Source organism: Vulpes vulpes, chromosome 3 (genome assembly GCF_048418805.1).
Source record: "Vulpes vulpes isolate BD-2025 chromosome 3, VulVul3, whole genome shotgun sequence".
Classification (NCBI taxonomy): domain Eukaryota; kingdom Metazoa; phylum Chordata; class Mammalia; order Carnivora; family Canidae; genus Vulpes; species Vulpes vulpes.
In genome coordinates, this window is record NC_132782.1 from 92,845,497 (window position 1) to 92,861,511 (window position 16,015).

Sequence of the window (16,015 nt, forward strand, 5' to 3'; positions counted from 1 at the left end):
AGGAGGTGAGGGCCCAGGTCTCCCCACAACACCTTTGCTCACCCAGCCCGCCCCAGGGCTAAACACCACTCGCCAATGTGTACGGAGCACTGAAGTCTTTTGAGTTTTATTAACAAAAATACTCTGGTCCTGAGAACAGACTGGTGTGGCTTGCACTGGGCCGAGGGGCTAGAACTTGGACAGCCCAGGGCTGAGGCCCAGGAGGCGGGAGCGCAGGGCAGTGGCCCCATTTGGCCACGCAGAGCCTCCCTCCATTCACACGGAGGTGAGAGCCTGGAAGGGGAAGCCGGCCCCAGCTGGACTCCCAGCAGCTTAGCCAGAGCTTTGAAGCCAGGGTGGGTGGGAGTGAAAGCAAAGTGTGAAGTGGGGTGGGGGGAGGCCCCAGGCAGCCATTTGGTGTGGGGGATGGGGCCGGTGGAAGTGGCAGGCCGCAGGTCTGGGGGAAGGGCAGTGGAGGTCTGTGATGGAACACAGCCAGGGTGGCAGAGGGGCCCCGGGGAGAGCTCAGTACATTGGTTTGGAGCCCACCTCCAGGTAAGCCCCAGGACCGGGGTAGGCAAGGGGGAAGGGGCCCCCCTGGAGGAAGTGCGAGGGGAAGGGTGCCGTTGGTGCAGCTGCTGGGTATCCTGAGCCCCCTGGCCCAGGCTGCAGCTCCAGGAATGCAGCCGAGTAGGGGGCCGGACGCCCTGAGTCTGGAGCCTCGGGGAAGCTGGGGTTCCTGAAGCAAAGAGAGGAGTCAGAACAGAGTAGAGAAATACCCCCCCCCCCAAGCTGGAACAGCCCAGCTCCATGCCCCTTTCCCACTCACCTGGTTGGAAGGTGACTGGGCGCTCCGTGGAAGGCTGCAGGGTGCAGGAGGTAGGCTTCGGCACTGGGGCCACCACACCGAGGAGCTGGGGTGGGAGCAGCTTCGCCAGGGGCCGGGGGCTGCTCTGGATCCGACTCACGGACGTCCCCCCCCAGTGTGGAATCACAGGGTCCGCCTGGCGCATCTAGGGAGATGGAGGGGACAGGTTGGGCTAATGAGGATTGGCAGCTGGGGACTGGCCCCATCACCATCAAGGTGCCACTCACCTCCATTCCCATAGGCCTCTGCAGCTATTGGCTCTGGGACCCGCAGTTTCCTCTTCACACGGGCATCTCGCTCCCTGGAGAACAGTGACAATGATGATGATGATGGTGATGGTGATGATGATGGTAATGATGGTGATAATAATAGCACTTGCCAGGTACCAGGCATTTCACCCTCCCAAGGACCCTGTCGGGTAGGTGCCATTATTATACCCATTTTACAGATGAAGGAACCAAAGTCTGGAGAATGAAGTGACTAGAAAGTGGGGGAGCTGGAGTTGATTTTCCCCCTAAAATTTTCCAGTGGTTTCCTCTTGTGGCTATCACATTTGGGAAACTGCTCCCCAAGCTAGAAGGACAGGGTGTGGTCTGAACCCAGCTCATCTCGCCTGGCTTGCCCTCGCCATCATTAGTTGCCTTGCCACCGGACTCTGGAATCCTCTTCTCTCTGCCCCTGCTCACCGGTCTAGCTAGTCCTTGTCTTAGGTTCATTCTTGTCTCCCTTTCTCAAGAAAGTCCTCCCGCCCTCCCACAGCATGCCACAACCTCCCTCATAACATCTGCCAATAGTTCTACTTCACATTTGTTAGGGTGACCCCTTGATTAATGGCTGCCTCTTCTCCACGACCACACACCTTGAGGGCAAAGGACAGCTCTGAGGGAGCTGTACTCAGAAACCAAAGTCCTAAATAAACCTTCACAGTCCAACGTAACGTGGCTACCTTTCGCCTCTGACTTGCCTCTTCCACTCCAGCCACACCACAGTCAAGCTCCTGCCTCAGAGCTCTTGCATATGCTGTTCCTGCTTCTTGGCCCGCCTTTCCTCAGATACACACTATACTTCCTTTAGGACTTTTCCAAGGCTCTCATCTAATAAATACCTCACTCCAGTCCTCCCTATCTTCCTTCCCTTATTGCTTTTCTCTTCAGAACTTATCACTTGGGATGCCTGGGTGGCTCAGTGGTTGAGTGTTTGCCTTTGGCTCACAGCGTGATCCTGCGGTCCTGGGATCGAGTCCCACGTGGGGCTCCCTGCATGGAGCCTGCTTCTCCCTCTGCCTGTATCTCTGCCTCTCTCTGTGTGTCTCTCATGAATAATTTTTTTAAAAAATCTTTAAAAAAAAACTTATAGCTCACTTATATTTTACTTATTTTACTTGTCTACTCTGTCCCCTAGAGTATCAGTTCTGTAAGGGCAGGGGCTTTGGTTTTGTTCCCTGATGGATCTCCAGCGGCTAGAACTGTGCCTGGCACACAGCAGGTGTTAAATGAGTATTTATGGAATCCATGAGCAAATACATGTTTTTACTTACTATTGCGTTCCTGGCCTCTGGCACAGTGCCTGGCACATCGCAGTCAGTTCATAAACATGTGCTGAATGAACGAATCAGTGAACGAACAATGCCTACCTCTTACAGTTTCTGCCATTCTCCCGGAAGCCCTTGGCAAAGGGATTGGCTGCGATCTTCAGCTGTGTGATCTGGGGACACACAGCCAGGGTCAAAGCTCCCATGGCCTGGGCAGTGCCTACCACCCCCCCTCCAGCGGGTCACTTACCCTGGGGTTCTGGTAGGCTGTCACCGAGATAAATGTGGTCTCGGGGAAGCGGAAGGAGGCGACACCGCCCCAGTGTTGGCTGCAAAGCTGGGCTGCCCGCACCAGGTGGATGCGGGGCTGGTACTTGTGCATGGAGTGCAAGATCAGCTGGGAGAGAAGGAACCAGATGACTCCCTACCTGGGGCCCCACCCCCACCCCCACCCCTCAGCCTGTCCTCCCAGCCAGGGCCTCACATGGCCGTGGGGGTCCAGGGTGCTGTTGGTGAGCTTGACACGATGGAAAGACACAGGCTGCCGCATCCAGTGGGCACCAGTGGCTGGAGAGTCGGGATGAATGTAGACTCGGTCCGGCAGGCGGGGCTCTGCCTTGCCACTGGGCTCCCAGCGCCGGCCCTGCCAGCGGTAGCGAGCCCCATCCACTGGAACCACATCCAGAAGGAACAGGTAGCGGGCCTCAGGGTCCAGGCCAGTGACTGACACTCGACAAGCAGGGAACATGCGCCTGGACAAGGGAGGGGGGATGGGAGAGGCCTGGCACTACCCGCTGGCCAGCAGTGGGCACAGCGCTGGCAGGGGCACAGCCACCATTGGCTCACCCAGTTTTGTCAGAGAAACATTGAGGGAGGTGGAATTAGAATTCAGAGGGCAGGTCTTCCAGCTGGAGGCTTGTCTCATCCCATTTCACACTCGGGAAACAGGACAGACAGGTGATCTGACCAGGGTCACATAGCTGATTAGGAGCAGAGCCAGGACTCCTGACTCTTAGCCCCTCAAACTCCATCCATAGAAGCAGTGGGGTCACACTTTTGTCCCTAAGATCTTGCCAGGATCTTGCTCCCCACTCTGGTCTCCTCACCTAATCTCCAGCACCAGAGTCAACACTGCTGGCAAACCTGCTTTGGGCAAAAAAATGTCCTGCCTGCAGCAGGGCAGAGGACTTAGCATGCCTGGCCTGAGCTCCTGGCCTAGAAAGACACAGGCCACACACGGACCACATCCCTGCTTCCAGGGTGACCCCAGACCTAGCCACATACTGACCCTGATCCTGGCCAGATTTCCCAGAATGCTGGCCACTGGCTGGCACTTGACCCTAGTCATGGTCTGAACCCCGTCTCCAGCCACAGATCGACCCCTGATCCAGGCCACAAAAGAACCTATCACCAGCCACACTTTCCGACCCAGGCCCAGACTGACCTAGGACCCTTGCTACAGATTCCACAGACTGACCCTTGGCCCTTGCCACCGAATGACCCCTGATCCAGCCTTAGAGTAACCCTTGACCCAGGCCACACTTGCACCCTGGACTTAGGCAGAGACCTAGACCCTCCAGCAACCCCCAAACCTAACCCCAGCACCAAGAACTCAGCCTTTCCCAAAAGATCCCCACCAGGAACACACTGGGTGGGCCCTCTGACCCTGGCCCAGCCCCTCACCTCCCAGCTTTGGTGATGATCATCTCTGTTCCCACAGAACTGAACTCTTTCCACAGCTCCCGGTTGTCCAGGCTCAGGCTGACTCCGGGGAGCGAATGAAGGACCTCTGGGGCTGGGGGGGCCTGCTCAGTGCCCAGGGCTGGGGGTAGCGGGGGCAGGGCTGGGGGAGCAGCCAGGGTGCAGGAAGCAGCTTCAATCCCGGAGAGGAAGCAATCCAACTTGGGAGTGTCCAGATCTGGAGACAAGGGGGTGGGCAGAATGAGGAGCCAGCAGAGGGCCTCAGCCCCCCCGCGGCCCCTCAGAGGAGCTGGTCCCCATGCTCACCAGGGTAGCGGTAGCCCTCTGCCAGGGCAGGCGGGAAGCTGGAATCTGTCCCAGGCTGGGGGGGCCCAAGGCGGTAGCCTGTCCCCAGGGAGGGGTACAACTCCCGTGGATGGTACATGGAGTAGTCCTGTCTGGCCTCAGGTCACGCTGCCTAGAGTCAGTTCCCGGTGCTGAGAGATGCCCCCTTTATAGCTCACAGCTCAGCCCCCAACAGACCCAGGATCACAGCCCCTCCCCTATGTGGGGCCCTGGAATTGGGCTGGGGTGGAGACCCCTGGGGCCTGGAAGGGGTCCAAGAGGGGGCCGGATACCTGGGTACCCTCCCCTTCACCCCCCCCCCAGGCTTCATTAGCTCCGACCCCCTGCCCCCTCATTACATAATTAACTCCTCGGCCTGATTGATCCCCGGGGCTCCACAGGGACGCAGTTTGGCGCTTCCGGCCAGCTGGTCCCCGTTCCCACGGGGGGAGCCCCGGCTAAGGCTAAGCTACTGAAGGGCGGGGCCTGGACCCTGGGATGGAGCCTGGAGTCCTGGGGCAGACCTTGGCGCTCCATACTTTCCTAGCAGGTACCCCCACCCCCTCCTTCACTTGGAGGGATGAAGCATGACTGGACGGAAAGAGCAGGGCTGGAGGGATGCGGCCTGAGATGATCGTGACGCAGGGCACTGGGGACCTCGAGGAGTCCGCAGGTGAGGCCCGAACCCTGGAGTCCTTCCTTCCTGCTTCCCATCCTGCAAAACCTCCACCCTGCGCCGAGCCTCTGGAGTGCAGAAACACCCACAGTTCGACAGAGACGTCTCTGACGGCCGGTGTCGGGCTTTCCCAGAAGGTCCCGCGCTGGGGAACCCTCGGAACTACACTTCCCAGCAGGCCCGAGGCCGAGACTGGACGCGGAGGAGACGGAGAGACGCCGCTGGGACCGCTGGAAATCGTAGTCGCGAAGATTGGGCGGTGAACCTGGCGGCGCGGTTGCCCCCCAGGGGAGCTTTGCCTCTAGGCGGCGGCAAAACGCTAGAGCTGAGAAGGCGCAGATCAGCCGAGGTCAAGGCCTAGGCAGGCTGAGTGGTGTCGGGAAGCTCCACGGGCAGGGAGACGGGTCCTGGGTCTCAGATGGCTGAGCCCCCAGAGCGCAGACTGCCGCTTTGACCGCGGCGCCCACCCGTGTCATGTGGGGGCCCAGAAAAGAACAGATCTACAGAGGAGTCTGTATGCTTGAGTCCCCTTTCCCGGATTCCACGTGAGCCTGGGGCTGTCTCCACTTCATTGTTTTATTATGTACAAACGCTACAGAACGAGGGGAGCAGACACGCGTGGGGTAAGAGGGGCCCGGTGGGGGGAGTTCACAGGGCAGACGGTGCACTGGGGCCGGGGGAGCAGCACACAGGCCATATCTATAGGGAAGGCGGGGCAGGAAGGGGTTAAAAACGAGATCCAAGCCAGCCAGATCGCAGGGAGTTGCGGGGGTGTCGTCCACCTTCTGATCTCCCCCCAAGGTCACAGTGCATGCAATAAAATATATGTACAGGAGCTGGATCCTTCCTCTGCGGGGGCCCTGAGGGTCCAGGGCTCCCTTCTTGTGGAGGGAAGCCAGTGGCGCCCTCTGGCGGCCAGGCCAGGCTCGAGCCACATGCGGCAGGAGCAGGGGTCAGTCCCAGCCGTTGTCTTTGATCATGTGGTTGAGTTCAATGATGTACTTCCCCTCTTTGTACTTCTGGCTGCTCTCGAAGGCCTGTTCCTGAAAAGAGGGGAGAGGACATCGTCCCTGGAGCAAGGTCTTTACCAAAAAGAGATTAGGGTTGGGGAGCAGGTATGTCTGGCCCCATTTTACTTATAAGGAAGCTGTCATGCAGAGAAGCCAAACCACCTGGCCACAAGACACACAGCAGGGAAATGACAGAGCTAGGCTTCTCACTAATGGGACAGACAAAACTCTGAATTACCGGGACTTTTTAAGTACTAATGTTGGCTCCAACAGAGAGGATATGGAAGTTTCCTAAAGACCCAGAGATTACAACAAACTGGTAGCCTGAAGGCCAGTTTTGACTTATGCGTGTGTTTTGTTGGGCCAGCAGAGTTTAGTAAAAATAACTTTAAAATGCTAAAATATAGGTGGGGGATCCCTGAGTGGCGCAGCAGTTTGGCGCCTGCCTTTGGCCCAGGGCGCGATCCTGGAGACCGGGGATCGAGTCCCACGTCGGGCTCCCGGTGCATGGAGCCTGCTTCTCCCTCTGCCTATGTCTCTGCCTCTCTCTCTCTCTCTCTCTCTGTGTGTGTGTGTGTGTGTGTGTGTGTGACTATCATAAATAAATTAAAAAATTTAAAAAAAAATAAAAATAAAATATAGGTGGGCCAGGCTTACTCCAGTTTGCCAGACCAGCCCCTCCCTCCCCAGATGCAAGCACTTGAGTTTTTGGCCTCTGGATTAGGCCATCGCTTTATCTGACAGAAGTCCAGAGAGGTCGAATCACCCGTCTGGGGATGCAAAGCAAATGTGTGGCAAGGGCAAGGGTGAGCTCGGGTTAGGCAGCCCGCCTGCCTCTGTCTGGGGCATCTACCCCACAGAGGCACTGCAGCTCCAAGTGATGCCTGAAGAGTCCTGTTCCTTGCAGTTTCCCCAGAGCATCTTCTCTTGCTGCATCTAATCTGATCCCCATAACAATTTTGGGTGCCAGGTAATGGCTTTATCCTCCACTGCCAGATAAGGAAATGAGACTCAAGGTAGTGAAATCAGACCCTGGACAGCAGCTCTGGTAAGGAGGGCAGTGAAAATGAGGCTCATGGACGCAAGCTCCATGTCACTGTGAGTTCTTGGGCAATTTCTCTGAACCTCTGAATGGCAGTGGAAGCTGGCGGTCAAAGATGTGGAGTTAAACAAAACCCACAACCAGGATTCTGGTCCCTATTCTGTTCCTTACCATTGTGTGACCTTGGGAAAGTTACCTAACATCTCTGGGCCTTCTTTTCTTCTGTAAAGTGGAGCTAATAATAGACTCTACCTACAGGATTGTTGTAATGATGGAATGAGATAATGTGTGGCAAGCACACAGAGTGCATGGCCCATAAACATTCAATAAATGGTCATTCTGATGATGGCCTCATCTCTAAGATGGGGATGCATGCGCATGTGAGGAGAGGGATGGGTGGAGAGAAAAATTCTAAAAACCCCTTGCAGGATGTGACAGATAAGAGCATAGTCAGGGGATGAAAAAAAAGTTTGACTTGTGGGAGCTGAGCCTGTGTGCTCTGAAAGATTACTACACGACTGCTTGTGAGGAGGTGATGTGAGGTTGTGTCAAAGAGTAGTCTGGGGTCAGAGGTCACAGACTCACATATTTCCAGCCCAAAGTTGTCTTGCAGTTCTCGCAGTGGATGTCAGCAACAGCATGGAGGCCTGTCAGCAGCACCCGCTCCTCGGCTGGCCCGCAGCCCACGTTCACCCTGCGGGGAGATGGGGGCAGTCCCAGGGAGGGTCCTGCCATCACAAAGCCCCCCTCTAGCTTGTATCCAACTGTGTCTGTCCTTAGTATCCAAGAGAAGGGCGATCACATCTTCTAACCTGAATCAGGGGACTTTGGGAGTCTCAGCATGATGCCAGGGGTCATAGGTCATGACAGAGATCAGGAAAAGAAAGAAGGGGGACCAAATACTCACACAGAGTTGAAGAGGTAGGCACGCCCCTGACTGCCCTGGAAGGACTAAAGGGTGGGAGGGAGAGAGGAAGGGAGTCAGGGCTATTGGTGGAAAGCTGCCAGGTAGCCCTTCTAGCCTCTCATTGTAGCCCCAAATGTGACCTGGTTACCTTGGAGATGAGGTCGTCGTGGTTGGCCAGGTGAGCGCGGCAGTGGGCACAGCTATACCTCCGGTGACAGTCATCCAAGTAGGCCTGAAACGTCTTGGGCTTTGAAATCCGCACCATGGCGGGGGCCGGGGGCAGTGGCCCCACGCGGGGAGCAGCCCACGGGGAGCAGAGGGAGCCCAGTGCCTGCAGGGAAGGGAGTGAGTGGGCTGTCAGGGCCTGGGCCACACACATGCAGGCACACCCAGGGCCATGGGGACTCTCTCTGTCACACTTGGCTGCTGTCTTCTCTCCCCAGAGCCAGCAGCTTCTCCAGGGGCCAGAGCCAGCTCAGTTTTGACTCACTGAGGAGGCCTCAAGTTGCATCACGGGGAAACTGAGGCTTGGAGGAGCCTGAAGTGAGTCACCCATCTACTTCCGGCCTCACCCCTGCTGACCTGGTAACTGAAGCTGGAGGAAGGGGCTTTGCAGGGGATGAGCTCTCAGTTCTCATTTAGGGGGAAGTAGGGAGGGATGAGGAGCTGGATGGTCCTTAGGACCTCACCTGAACTGCCAAGGGCGGGGGCGGAGGGGGGCGGGGAAGCGGCTGCACGTGAAGTACAGGGCGTTCACCTGGGGAGAGGGTCCCTCACCTGGAGAAGGCAGGGGCCCTCACTGAAGGTGGAGAGTCACCTAGGAGGGGAGGGGCTCTTACCTGGGGTGGGATGGGGGGCGCCGAGGCCCGGTCTGTGCCGAGGGTCTCTTACCTGCGTCGCGGAGCCTTACCTGAGACCCCGAGGCTCACCTGGGGCGCGGGGGTGGGGGGCGGGCGCCGGGGGAAGGGGGCAGTCCTCGCTGGCGGGGCGGGGGCGCGGGGCGACGCGCAGCCCTGACGATGCGGGCCTCACCTCGCCTGGGCGCGCGGGGGCCCAGTCCGCCGGGGTGGCCTGGCCTGGGAGTGGGGGGCGCTCCTGGTGGGCGCCGTCCCCCCCGGCCCGGGTTCGCAGCCGCCGCGACTTGTTTACACCGAGACCAGCTGCTGCCGCCGCTGCGGCGGGAGGGGGAGGGGGCCGGCCTCTGGTCCCGGCGGTCGCCGTGGCCAATCGGCGCGCCGCATGCAAATGAGGGGGCGCGTCACACAGCGGCCAGCGCAGGCCCGGGCTGCCCTTCCCCCTGCTCCCGGCTCCGGCCCGCCCGGAAATGCGGCTGCGGCCCGCCCGCCAGCCCGCCGGCCCGAGGCCGCTCGCCGTCTGGCCTCCCGCGGGCTTCGAAGGGGCCGGGCTCTGCGGTGCCGGAGCTGCGCCGGGTTAGGAGGGGGGTGGTGTCTGGACGCACGCCCGGGGAAATAATCGCCGTAATTACCTGCGTTTAACCACCGCCCGTGCCCCACTCTCTTAATCCCCGCAGCAATCCTACGAGGCAGCTTTTGCTATTGTTCCCATTTTACAGGGAAGCAGAGGTCAAAGAGGTCTAGCAGCTCTCTGGAGGCTATGCAGGAGGAAAGAGGCAAAATTGGGATTCTCACTTTGGTCCGATCGGCCGCTCTTTGGGAATGGGAGAGCTAAGGGTACCCATCCGCCTTAGGCCTCTGGGAGCTGGAGCCTCAGAACATGCCAGTTCCTACTGCTGAGCATCACCTCTTCCAGGCAGCCTCCTTTGATGCCCTTGCCTCTGCAGGCTGGGTTAGGGTCTGCTGTGGGTTTCCAAGGGTTTCTACCCTACTAGACCTGTCTTCCCCCCTGCAGCGGCCCCAGTAAGAAGCCTGGCCTAAAGTAGTCAACAAATGCCTGTGAGATGTGATTTGTTTGGGAATAAGGTACTAGGGCTGGAGAGGACTGAGGAGTTTGGGGGAGCTTCTGGCTTAGGTGTGGGTATGGAGGGTTGGAAAGGCTGAGGCAGCCGATCGATGGGCACTGAGCATCCAGCCTCCAAGGCCATGTCCACCCTCTGCAGCCTGGTGAAGAGGCCCACAGGACTAGATGAAGTCCCTTGCTGTGTGTGCCTGGGGCTCTTCAGGGCCTCAAGAGAGTGGAACCTGTGGCTCTGAAGGGGCAAGAGGCCTTGCTCCTTCCTGCAAGGGACATTCCTGAGGAGCGTGGAGGCCAGGCTGGCACAGGGTGTGGCATTACTCTGGGTCTGGAATGTGGTGGAACTAGTGGGTCAGGCTGATTAGGGCCCCAAACTCTGGCCATAGACTGGCCTCTTCTGCCCTCAGTGGCCATCTTTGCAGTCGGCTAGGACCTTGTCCCATCTGTGCCCCCCCAAACACCAAGCTGTGACTCAAAAGAGGATATTTATTGGGAAAGAGACCTAGACAAGAGGGTGAGGTTTTCTGGGCTTTTAGGAGGCCTGGGCAGCTCCTCGGTGATTGTCCAGGTAGTGCCTCAGGGCTGTGGGGTAATCGGTCATGACCCCGGTGGCCCCCAGGCTGTAGGCTGCTTCAAAGTCCGACTCTTCATTAAGGCACCAAAAGATCACCTGAGTGGGGAGGGAGGGGCTCATAGTTTCACACCGCTTTACCTGGAACTTCCCCTTGCATCCAGATGGTGGGAGCCCTTCTGTGTGGAGACCTCCCAGCAGTGGGACGCTGGAGAGGACTGTTGGATCATCAGGAATTTTGTAAGTTGGTTATTAAACACGGCCATTATGTAATACTAAGTTATATAAATTTGTAATTCAATAAATGCTCTTAAAAATGTAATAAATACTCAAAACTCATCACTTCCTTATTATTTTACTACATGTTACTACTACCTACACCCTGGAGGTTAGTCACATCTGTTGACTGTTTAAGGTGGAAATGTTACCCAAACTCTGTGCTCAATGACTTCACGTTGGCAACCTGAAATTGGACAAGATGAGAGTACATATGCCAGAGAAATCATCTATGGTTCAGATCGGAGCCACTTTTCTTCTCCCCTGCAAAGCCAGCTGTGGACCTCTCCCAGTCTCCCTGAGTCTGCTCTGCATCTTCCCTGATGCCTGAGTCTTCTCTTGTGGGCATGGATATGGGGAGAGATGGTATGTGTACCTGGGGCAAGTCACTGGATCTCTTGGTTTCTTAATGTGACCAATGAAAATGATGATCCAACCTCCAGAGTTGTGGTGAAAAACCTTCAGAATTGGGGGGGGGGGGGCTAATCTGAAAGAGGGGTGTCATCCTCATGCCTCACTCATCCCTGCATCTGGGCAGTCAAGTCCTGGCCTGTCAGCTGAGTCCTCCATCCATCCCACTGCTTGCCACCTAAGCCCGACACCTGACAGTGACAGCACCTGCCTCCTCCACCGGCCCCCACAGTCTCTTCTCCACATGATGACCAGAGTGACCCTTAGTCACAAACTCAACTGGATAGGGCTCTCCTCTGCTTAAGGTCCTCAAAAGCTTCCCTTCCTCTAGGCTGATGTCTGGGCTCCTTACTGACGCTCACAGGCTTCCTGCCTCAGCCACTGCTGCCTTCTCCAGCTCTCCTTGTACCACTTCCTCCACACTGCAGCCCAGTGGAACCTCTCTTCAGTTCCTCCCACTGCCATGGCCTCTGGCTCCTCCTGGCTCTCCCATATGCTGAGCCTCTTGCTGGAGATGCTCTCCTTTTCTCTCCCTGCCAGCCAGCTCCTCACTTGTTCCTGAAGGCCTCCTTTGACCCTACAGAGCACAGCGCTATTTCCTTTCTGTCCACTTGGTGCCCTGTGATTGCTTCATTTCCTTCCACTGTCCCTGATTTGATGGTAAGTTCCATGCTCCTTCCCTGGCACTGCCATGCCTGGACTGTAGCGCATTCTCAACAAAGGTCTGCTAATTAAATGACCTGGTCAAAGTGGATGCCCAGGAGAGGGGCAGGGAGGAGGCTGGGCTGGTTTTTACCTTCTCTGGTCTCTTTCCCACCCCTTCATCAGGAATCAGGACAGTAGGTTCAATACATCATCATCATCATAATGGCTGGCGCTTATCAAGCCATTGCTAGGTACCAGTTAAATATACCATGACCCCCACTTCACAGATCGAAAGACTGAGACTCTAAAGGTGACCTGCCCGGGTGACCTAGCTAGCTGGTAGCAGAGCTGTGCCTGGAACGCTGTACTAGGCTCACATTGTGAACCACCCACTTGCTGAGGGGGTGACGGTCAAGCCTCACCTGCACTCCTCGCTGTTCCAGGTGTTGGATCAGGCTTTTCCTCATGATTAACCTGGTGGGGAGCGAGTGCCAAAGGCTGTGACAAGAGGGGACGAGGGAGAAGGGCAGTGGTAGGTCTCTATGGGGACATGCCACCCAGCATCCTTGCCCCCTCACCATTTGGAAACCATAGCCGCCAGCTTGTTCAGCCCAGAGCAGGGAAATGGGAAGTAGGTCCTGCAGAGAGATAGTGTCATGGTCAGTCCCCTGCATCTTACTCTGTCACAGGGGTGGGGTGTTGGTGGCCCCTGGCCAGTGTTACCCGGGCCGGTCTAGAAGAACCTTTGCAACTCCACAGATGAACAAGTCCTCTGCTGCTGGGTGAGATTCTACCCTGACATCCGGGCCTGCATACTTGGAGAGTGTGCCTTCTCCTCACTGTTTTACAAAAGAGGAAGCTCAGTTTTGAGAGCCAAAGACCAGAGCCTACTCAATTCTCAAGCTGGATGTGCAATCTGAAAGTCCCCTGGTTGGGCCTGACCAGCTTCCTGAGGCCAGACAATGCTCAGTGGGTCTGCTTATCGTCCTGATTGGCCCACGTCAGGGATGATTTTAGGGGCCCTTTATAAATGTCCCAGTGCAGGCTCTGGAGTCAGACCCAGGCAGGCAAATTCGTACCCTACACTTCCAGCTGTGTGGCCTTGAGCAAATAATAGAACCTCTCTGAGCCTCAGATTCTCCGGGGGTACTGTGGGGGTCACAATTCCTGTAACTTCTGGGCTGCTGCAAGGTAAAGCTCTCATCAGCTAAGGGATGTGAAGACACTTTGCAAACCCTATATAAGGTTCTGCACACAGAGCGCAGTAGTCTGATGATATCTTTGTAGCAAGGGATTGTGGGGGCTTGCTGGGACCTCCCTCAGGGCAACAGAAGGGAGAAGAAAGCACTAGAGCTGCCACAGAGTTCTCAAAAAGGGAAGGGAGGGGCCAGGCTTAAGAGCTGGCGAAGTATCCAAATTCCTGATACTTTACCCAGCTGTTTCTTTGTTAATCCTGGTCTCCCAGCAGGAGAAAGCTTGCTTTTCCTTTTGAGAATCAGAGAATGATACTATAACTGATTAATATTTGTCTCCCAGCCAGACTGTGTAGGCTCACTGGGGACAGGGACCTTACCCCACTCACATCTTATTTACTAGTGTAGTTGCACCTAGAACAGAGTAAACATTTCGATAAATATTTGTTGGATGAATGGATGAATAAATAAATACTTTGTCCTAAACTCTATCCACATCAACACACATCTGCATAGAGTTTCAAGGGGTACGTGGGCCCTCACTCAGTATTCATGAATGCTTGCTGAGAACCACTGTCTTCAGAGGACCCTGGGGGCTATCCTTGAGGATGGCCAGGGAGCTGGGGCTTGAGGTGTGGGGTATTTATCTGAGGACAGAAGCATCTGGGGACCTGGGGGAGGATGCAGAAGGAAAACAGGAACCCTGTGGGTACCTATTGATGATGGTGGGCAAGAAGCAGATGAAAAACCTCTCCGGGATATGGACGAAGGGCAGCAGCCCCAGGTAATAGAGAAGCACCAACCACAATCCTCGGGTTATCGTGAAGGCGAATGGCATCTCGGGGTTCTGGGAGGCAAGGGGAAGTGAGACGGGGGTCAGTCTGCTTCTGGAAAAGCAGAGGCTGCAGGGGAAACAGTGCTGGACATTCAGAAGCTCTACTACTTGCAGGATCAAAGCTATAACCTTGGCCAGGTGTTCAGGCCTAATTGCACCCCTCCCCTCCTCCCCAATCCCCCAGTTCCCACCATCATGCCTGTGCTCACATTCTCTCCAGCATCTCTCCTCTCCAAATTCTACCCTCTGAGACCCTTCTCAGGGCCAGTCAGTTCCTCCACACACCCCAGACCTGCCCAGCCTCTGCCCTGGAGCCTCCTCCTCCTGGAGGAGGAGTGGCTGGAGGAGGGAAAGCATAGACTCACAGCAGCCCTGCACTTCTTCATGATTGAGCTCTTTTCTGAGGCCCAGATGGTGATTTCATTGCGGTCAAAGTGCCTCACCAGGCCAGCTATCTGGGGTGGGGAGGGATGATGATGATGATGAAGGGGAGTCAGGCCTCTCTCCGGCCCCAGGCTCCCCCCACCCCTGCCTGTAGTACCACCTTGTTAATGAGTTCTTCATTTCCCTTTTTGACCTCCACACTCATGGGCATCCGAGGGAACCTCCGGAACACATCCTCCAGACTCACCATACGCCGATCTGACCCATGTGCAAAGTGGCCTAGGTGGGTTGTGCAAGAGGGATCAGAGGGGGATAGGTGGGGTGGGTGGGAACCCGGTGGGAGGAACAGAGTCCCAGTGGAGAAGAGAGGGCAGGAAGTGAGGACATGACCCCACTTGGTGAGGTCATGCTCTCACCTGGTGAGAAGTAAACTTCTAGCTCCTCCTTGTAGAGGGGCAGCTCCTGGGGAGAATAGGGAGCAAGTCACCAGGAGGCTTGAGTGGAGGCATAGTGGCTCTCTGGGAGTTGTGGGGGGCCAGGCAAAGCCCACCTCAAAGTCCAAGCTGCTCACATCCCTATTCACGCCTGACTGGCGAGACAGGTTCTCATCGTGGGACAGCACCACCACACCATCCCGTGTCAGCTGGCAGTCAAGCTCCAGGAAGTCGGATCGCTGGGCCATGGAGCTAAGAGAGTGAAGGTCAGTGCAGGGGGGCACCCAGGGAAAGGGGGAGACCAGATCACAGGGTGGTGCGGAGGTTTAGGGGAGTGTGGGGCAGGACTCACAGCAGGATGTGCAGCTATGCGCTGCACACCTCCAGGGGGCCCCAGTCACTCAGGCTAAGAAGTGAGTGGTGCCCTCTGGTGTCATGCAGTGCAAGTCTGGCACCACCTCAGGCTGCAGCTTGGGGGCAGGTACACTCACTTCTCCATGGCTTCTATGGTGTGTTCCAGTCGCTCTCCAGATCCTGTGTGGGGCAACTGGGTGGGTCCCAGGGCCTGGCCTCCAACCTCTCCCCTTATCCCCTGCCTCTTCTTCCTTCTTCCACATCCTGCCCTGCCACCTGGCTCTCCTCCTCCCTGGGGCTCAGCTTGCTTTCTAATAGCCTGCTGCCGGGGCCTCCCCTGCTGCTGTCCACCCTGGCACCTTGCTGTCCCGACTCCACCCTCAGTAGTCACCATCGCCATCCTCCCTTCCTACCGGAGCCCAGCTCACCTGCCCTGTGGGCCCCCAGGCGCGGCTGGAAGGCTGGAGCCCAGGGTGTGTGCAGCAGGCGAGGCCGGCGCAGGAAGAAGATGGAGAGCATGACATAGCTGCCCAGGGTGGGAAGGGCATAGTACAGCAGAGGGCTCATGGTCATGCTGCCTCGCTGGGCTCCCGCCGAGTGAACCCAGACGCTCCTGATGTACTGTGCTGCCTCTGCTGACTGCCTGCCCAGTGTAGGCTGGCTCTACCACTGGTCGCCACCACACCCCTGGGACCTGCTGAGCCTGCTCCTGGCCTCAGGCCAGGCTGCAGTGCTCAGCTGGGGATGGGGGAAAGGCAGGAGGAGAGACTCCAGCAGCCCTGGCTCTCTCACCTTTAGACCCTTCACAGACCCCAGCACCCTGCTCTCCTTGGCCACACTGCAGGAAACAAACCCCCTCCCCCACTGGGTTGGCTACAACCTTCCCCCCTCCCCCTCCCATCTGTTTGCAGCTTGGGTATCTAACAAGCCACCCTTAGCCAT

The 16,015-nt window shown here is 57.0% G+C and overlaps 3 protein-coding genes across 7 annotated transcripts; all 3 read right to left on the reverse strand.

The window, feature by feature from the left end:
- Positions 1 to 80: 80 nt before the first annotated feature.
- TBX6 (T-box transcription factor 6) lies at positions 81 to 5,226 on the reverse strand. The gene is made up of 8 exons (XM_026011101.2): positions 4,386 to 5,226; positions 4,062 to 4,296; positions 2,863 to 3,130; positions 2,629 to 2,775; positions 2,481 to 2,551; positions 1,075 to 1,148; positions 809 to 992; positions 81 to 718 (listed from the first exon to the last, which is right to left on the reverse strand). Exons 1-8 carry the CDS (start codon positions 4,501 to 4,503, stop codon positions 505 to 507), a joined length of 1,311 nt encoding a protein of 436 aa, XP_025866886.1. The 5' UTR covers positions 4,504 to 5,226; the 3' UTR covers positions 81 to 504.
- A 411-nt stretch (positions 5,227 to 5,637) lies between these two features.
- On the reverse strand, positions 5,638 to 9,444 carry YPEL3 (yippee like 3). Of its 3 annotated transcripts, none has more exons than XM_072753538.1 (5): positions 9,071 to 9,444; positions 8,187 to 8,369; positions 8,039 to 8,082; positions 7,717 to 7,825; positions 5,638 to 6,122 (listed from the first exon to the last, which is right to left on the reverse strand). In XM_072753538.1, the coding sequence occupies exons 2-5, from the start codon at positions 8,301 to 8,303 to the stop codon at positions 6,033 to 6,035; spliced, it is 360 nt and encodes a 119-aa protein (XP_072609639.1). In that variant the 5' UTR covers positions 8,304 to 8,369; positions 9,071 to 9,444; the 3' UTR covers positions 5,638 to 6,032. The 3 variants fall into 3 exon arrangements, with proteins under 3 accessions (XP_072609639.1, XP_072609640.1, XP_025866885.1); XM_072753539.1 differs by lacking the exon at positions 9,071 to 9,444 and adding an exon at positions 8,949 to 9,002; XM_026011100.2 differs by lacking the exon at positions 9,071 to 9,444 and having other exon boundaries at positions 8,187 to 8,553.
- Positions 9,445 to 10,442: 998 nt separating this feature from the next.
- Positions 10,443 to 15,867, reverse strand: GDPD3 (glycerophosphodiester phosphodiesterase domain containing 3). 3 transcript variants are annotated; one of them, XM_072753537.1, is made up of 11 exons: positions 15,502 to 15,867; positions 15,211 to 15,253; positions 14,836 to 14,971; positions 14,702 to 14,747; positions 14,446 to 14,564; positions 14,267 to 14,356; positions 13,780 to 13,913; positions 12,452 to 12,511; positions 12,296 to 12,347; positions 10,970 to 11,004; positions 10,443 to 10,640 (listed from the first exon to the last, which is right to left on the reverse strand). In XM_072753537.1, the coding sequence occupies exons 1-11, from the start codon at positions 15,644 to 15,646 to the stop codon at positions 10,637 to 10,639; spliced, it is 864 nt and encodes a 287-aa protein (XP_072609638.1). In that variant the 5' UTR covers positions 15,647 to 15,867; the 3' UTR covers positions 10,443 to 10,636. The 3 variants fall into 3 exon arrangements, with proteins under 3 accessions (XP_072609638.1, XP_025866882.1, XP_025866883.1); XM_026011097.2 differs by lacking the exon at positions 10,970 to 11,004; XM_026011098.2 differs by lacking the exons at positions 10,970 to 11,004; positions 15,211 to 15,253; positions 15,502 to 15,867 and adding an exon at positions 15,072 to 15,199.
- Between the last annotated feature and the right edge of the window lie 148 nt (positions 15,868 to 16,015).

Coding starts and splice junctions, on each gene's coding strand:
- TBX6 (XM_026011101.2), bottom strand. CDS start 4,503: ATGTACCATCCACGGGAGTTGTACCCCTCCCTGGGGACAGGCTACCGC. Junction 2,776..2,862: donor CCCTGGACCCCCACGGCCAT/GTGAGGCCCTGG, acceptor CTTCTCTCCCAG/CTGATCTTGCACTCCATGCA. Junction 719..808: donor CCCAGTCACCTTCCAACCAG/GTGAGTGGGAAA, acceptor TCTTTGCTTCAG/GAACCCCAGCTTCCCCGAGG.
- YPEL3 (XM_026011100.2), bottom strand. CDS start 8,417: ATGTGTGTGGCCCAGGCCCTGACAGCCCACTCACTCCCTTCCCTGCAG. Junction 8,083..8,186: donor ACGACGACCTCATCTCCAAG/GTAACCAGGTCA, acceptor CCCACCCTTTAG/TCCTTCCAGGGCAGTCAGGG. Junction 6,123..7,716: donor CAACTTTGGGCTGGAAATAT/GTGAGTCTGTGA, acceptor CCCTCTTTTCAG/GAACAGGCCTTCGAGAGCAG.
- GDPD3 (XM_026011097.2), bottom strand. CDS start 15,646: ATGACCATGAGCCCTCTGCTGTACTATGCCCTTCCCACCCTGGGCAGC. Junction 12,512..13,779: donor TTGCCCACCATCATCAATAG/GTACCCACAGGG, acceptor ATCTCTCTGCAG/GACCTACTTCCCATTTCCCT. Junction 10,641..12,295: donor TGGAACAGCGAGGAGTGCAG/GTGAGGCTTGAC, acceptor CTCCCCACTCAG/GTGATCTTTTGGTGCCTTAA.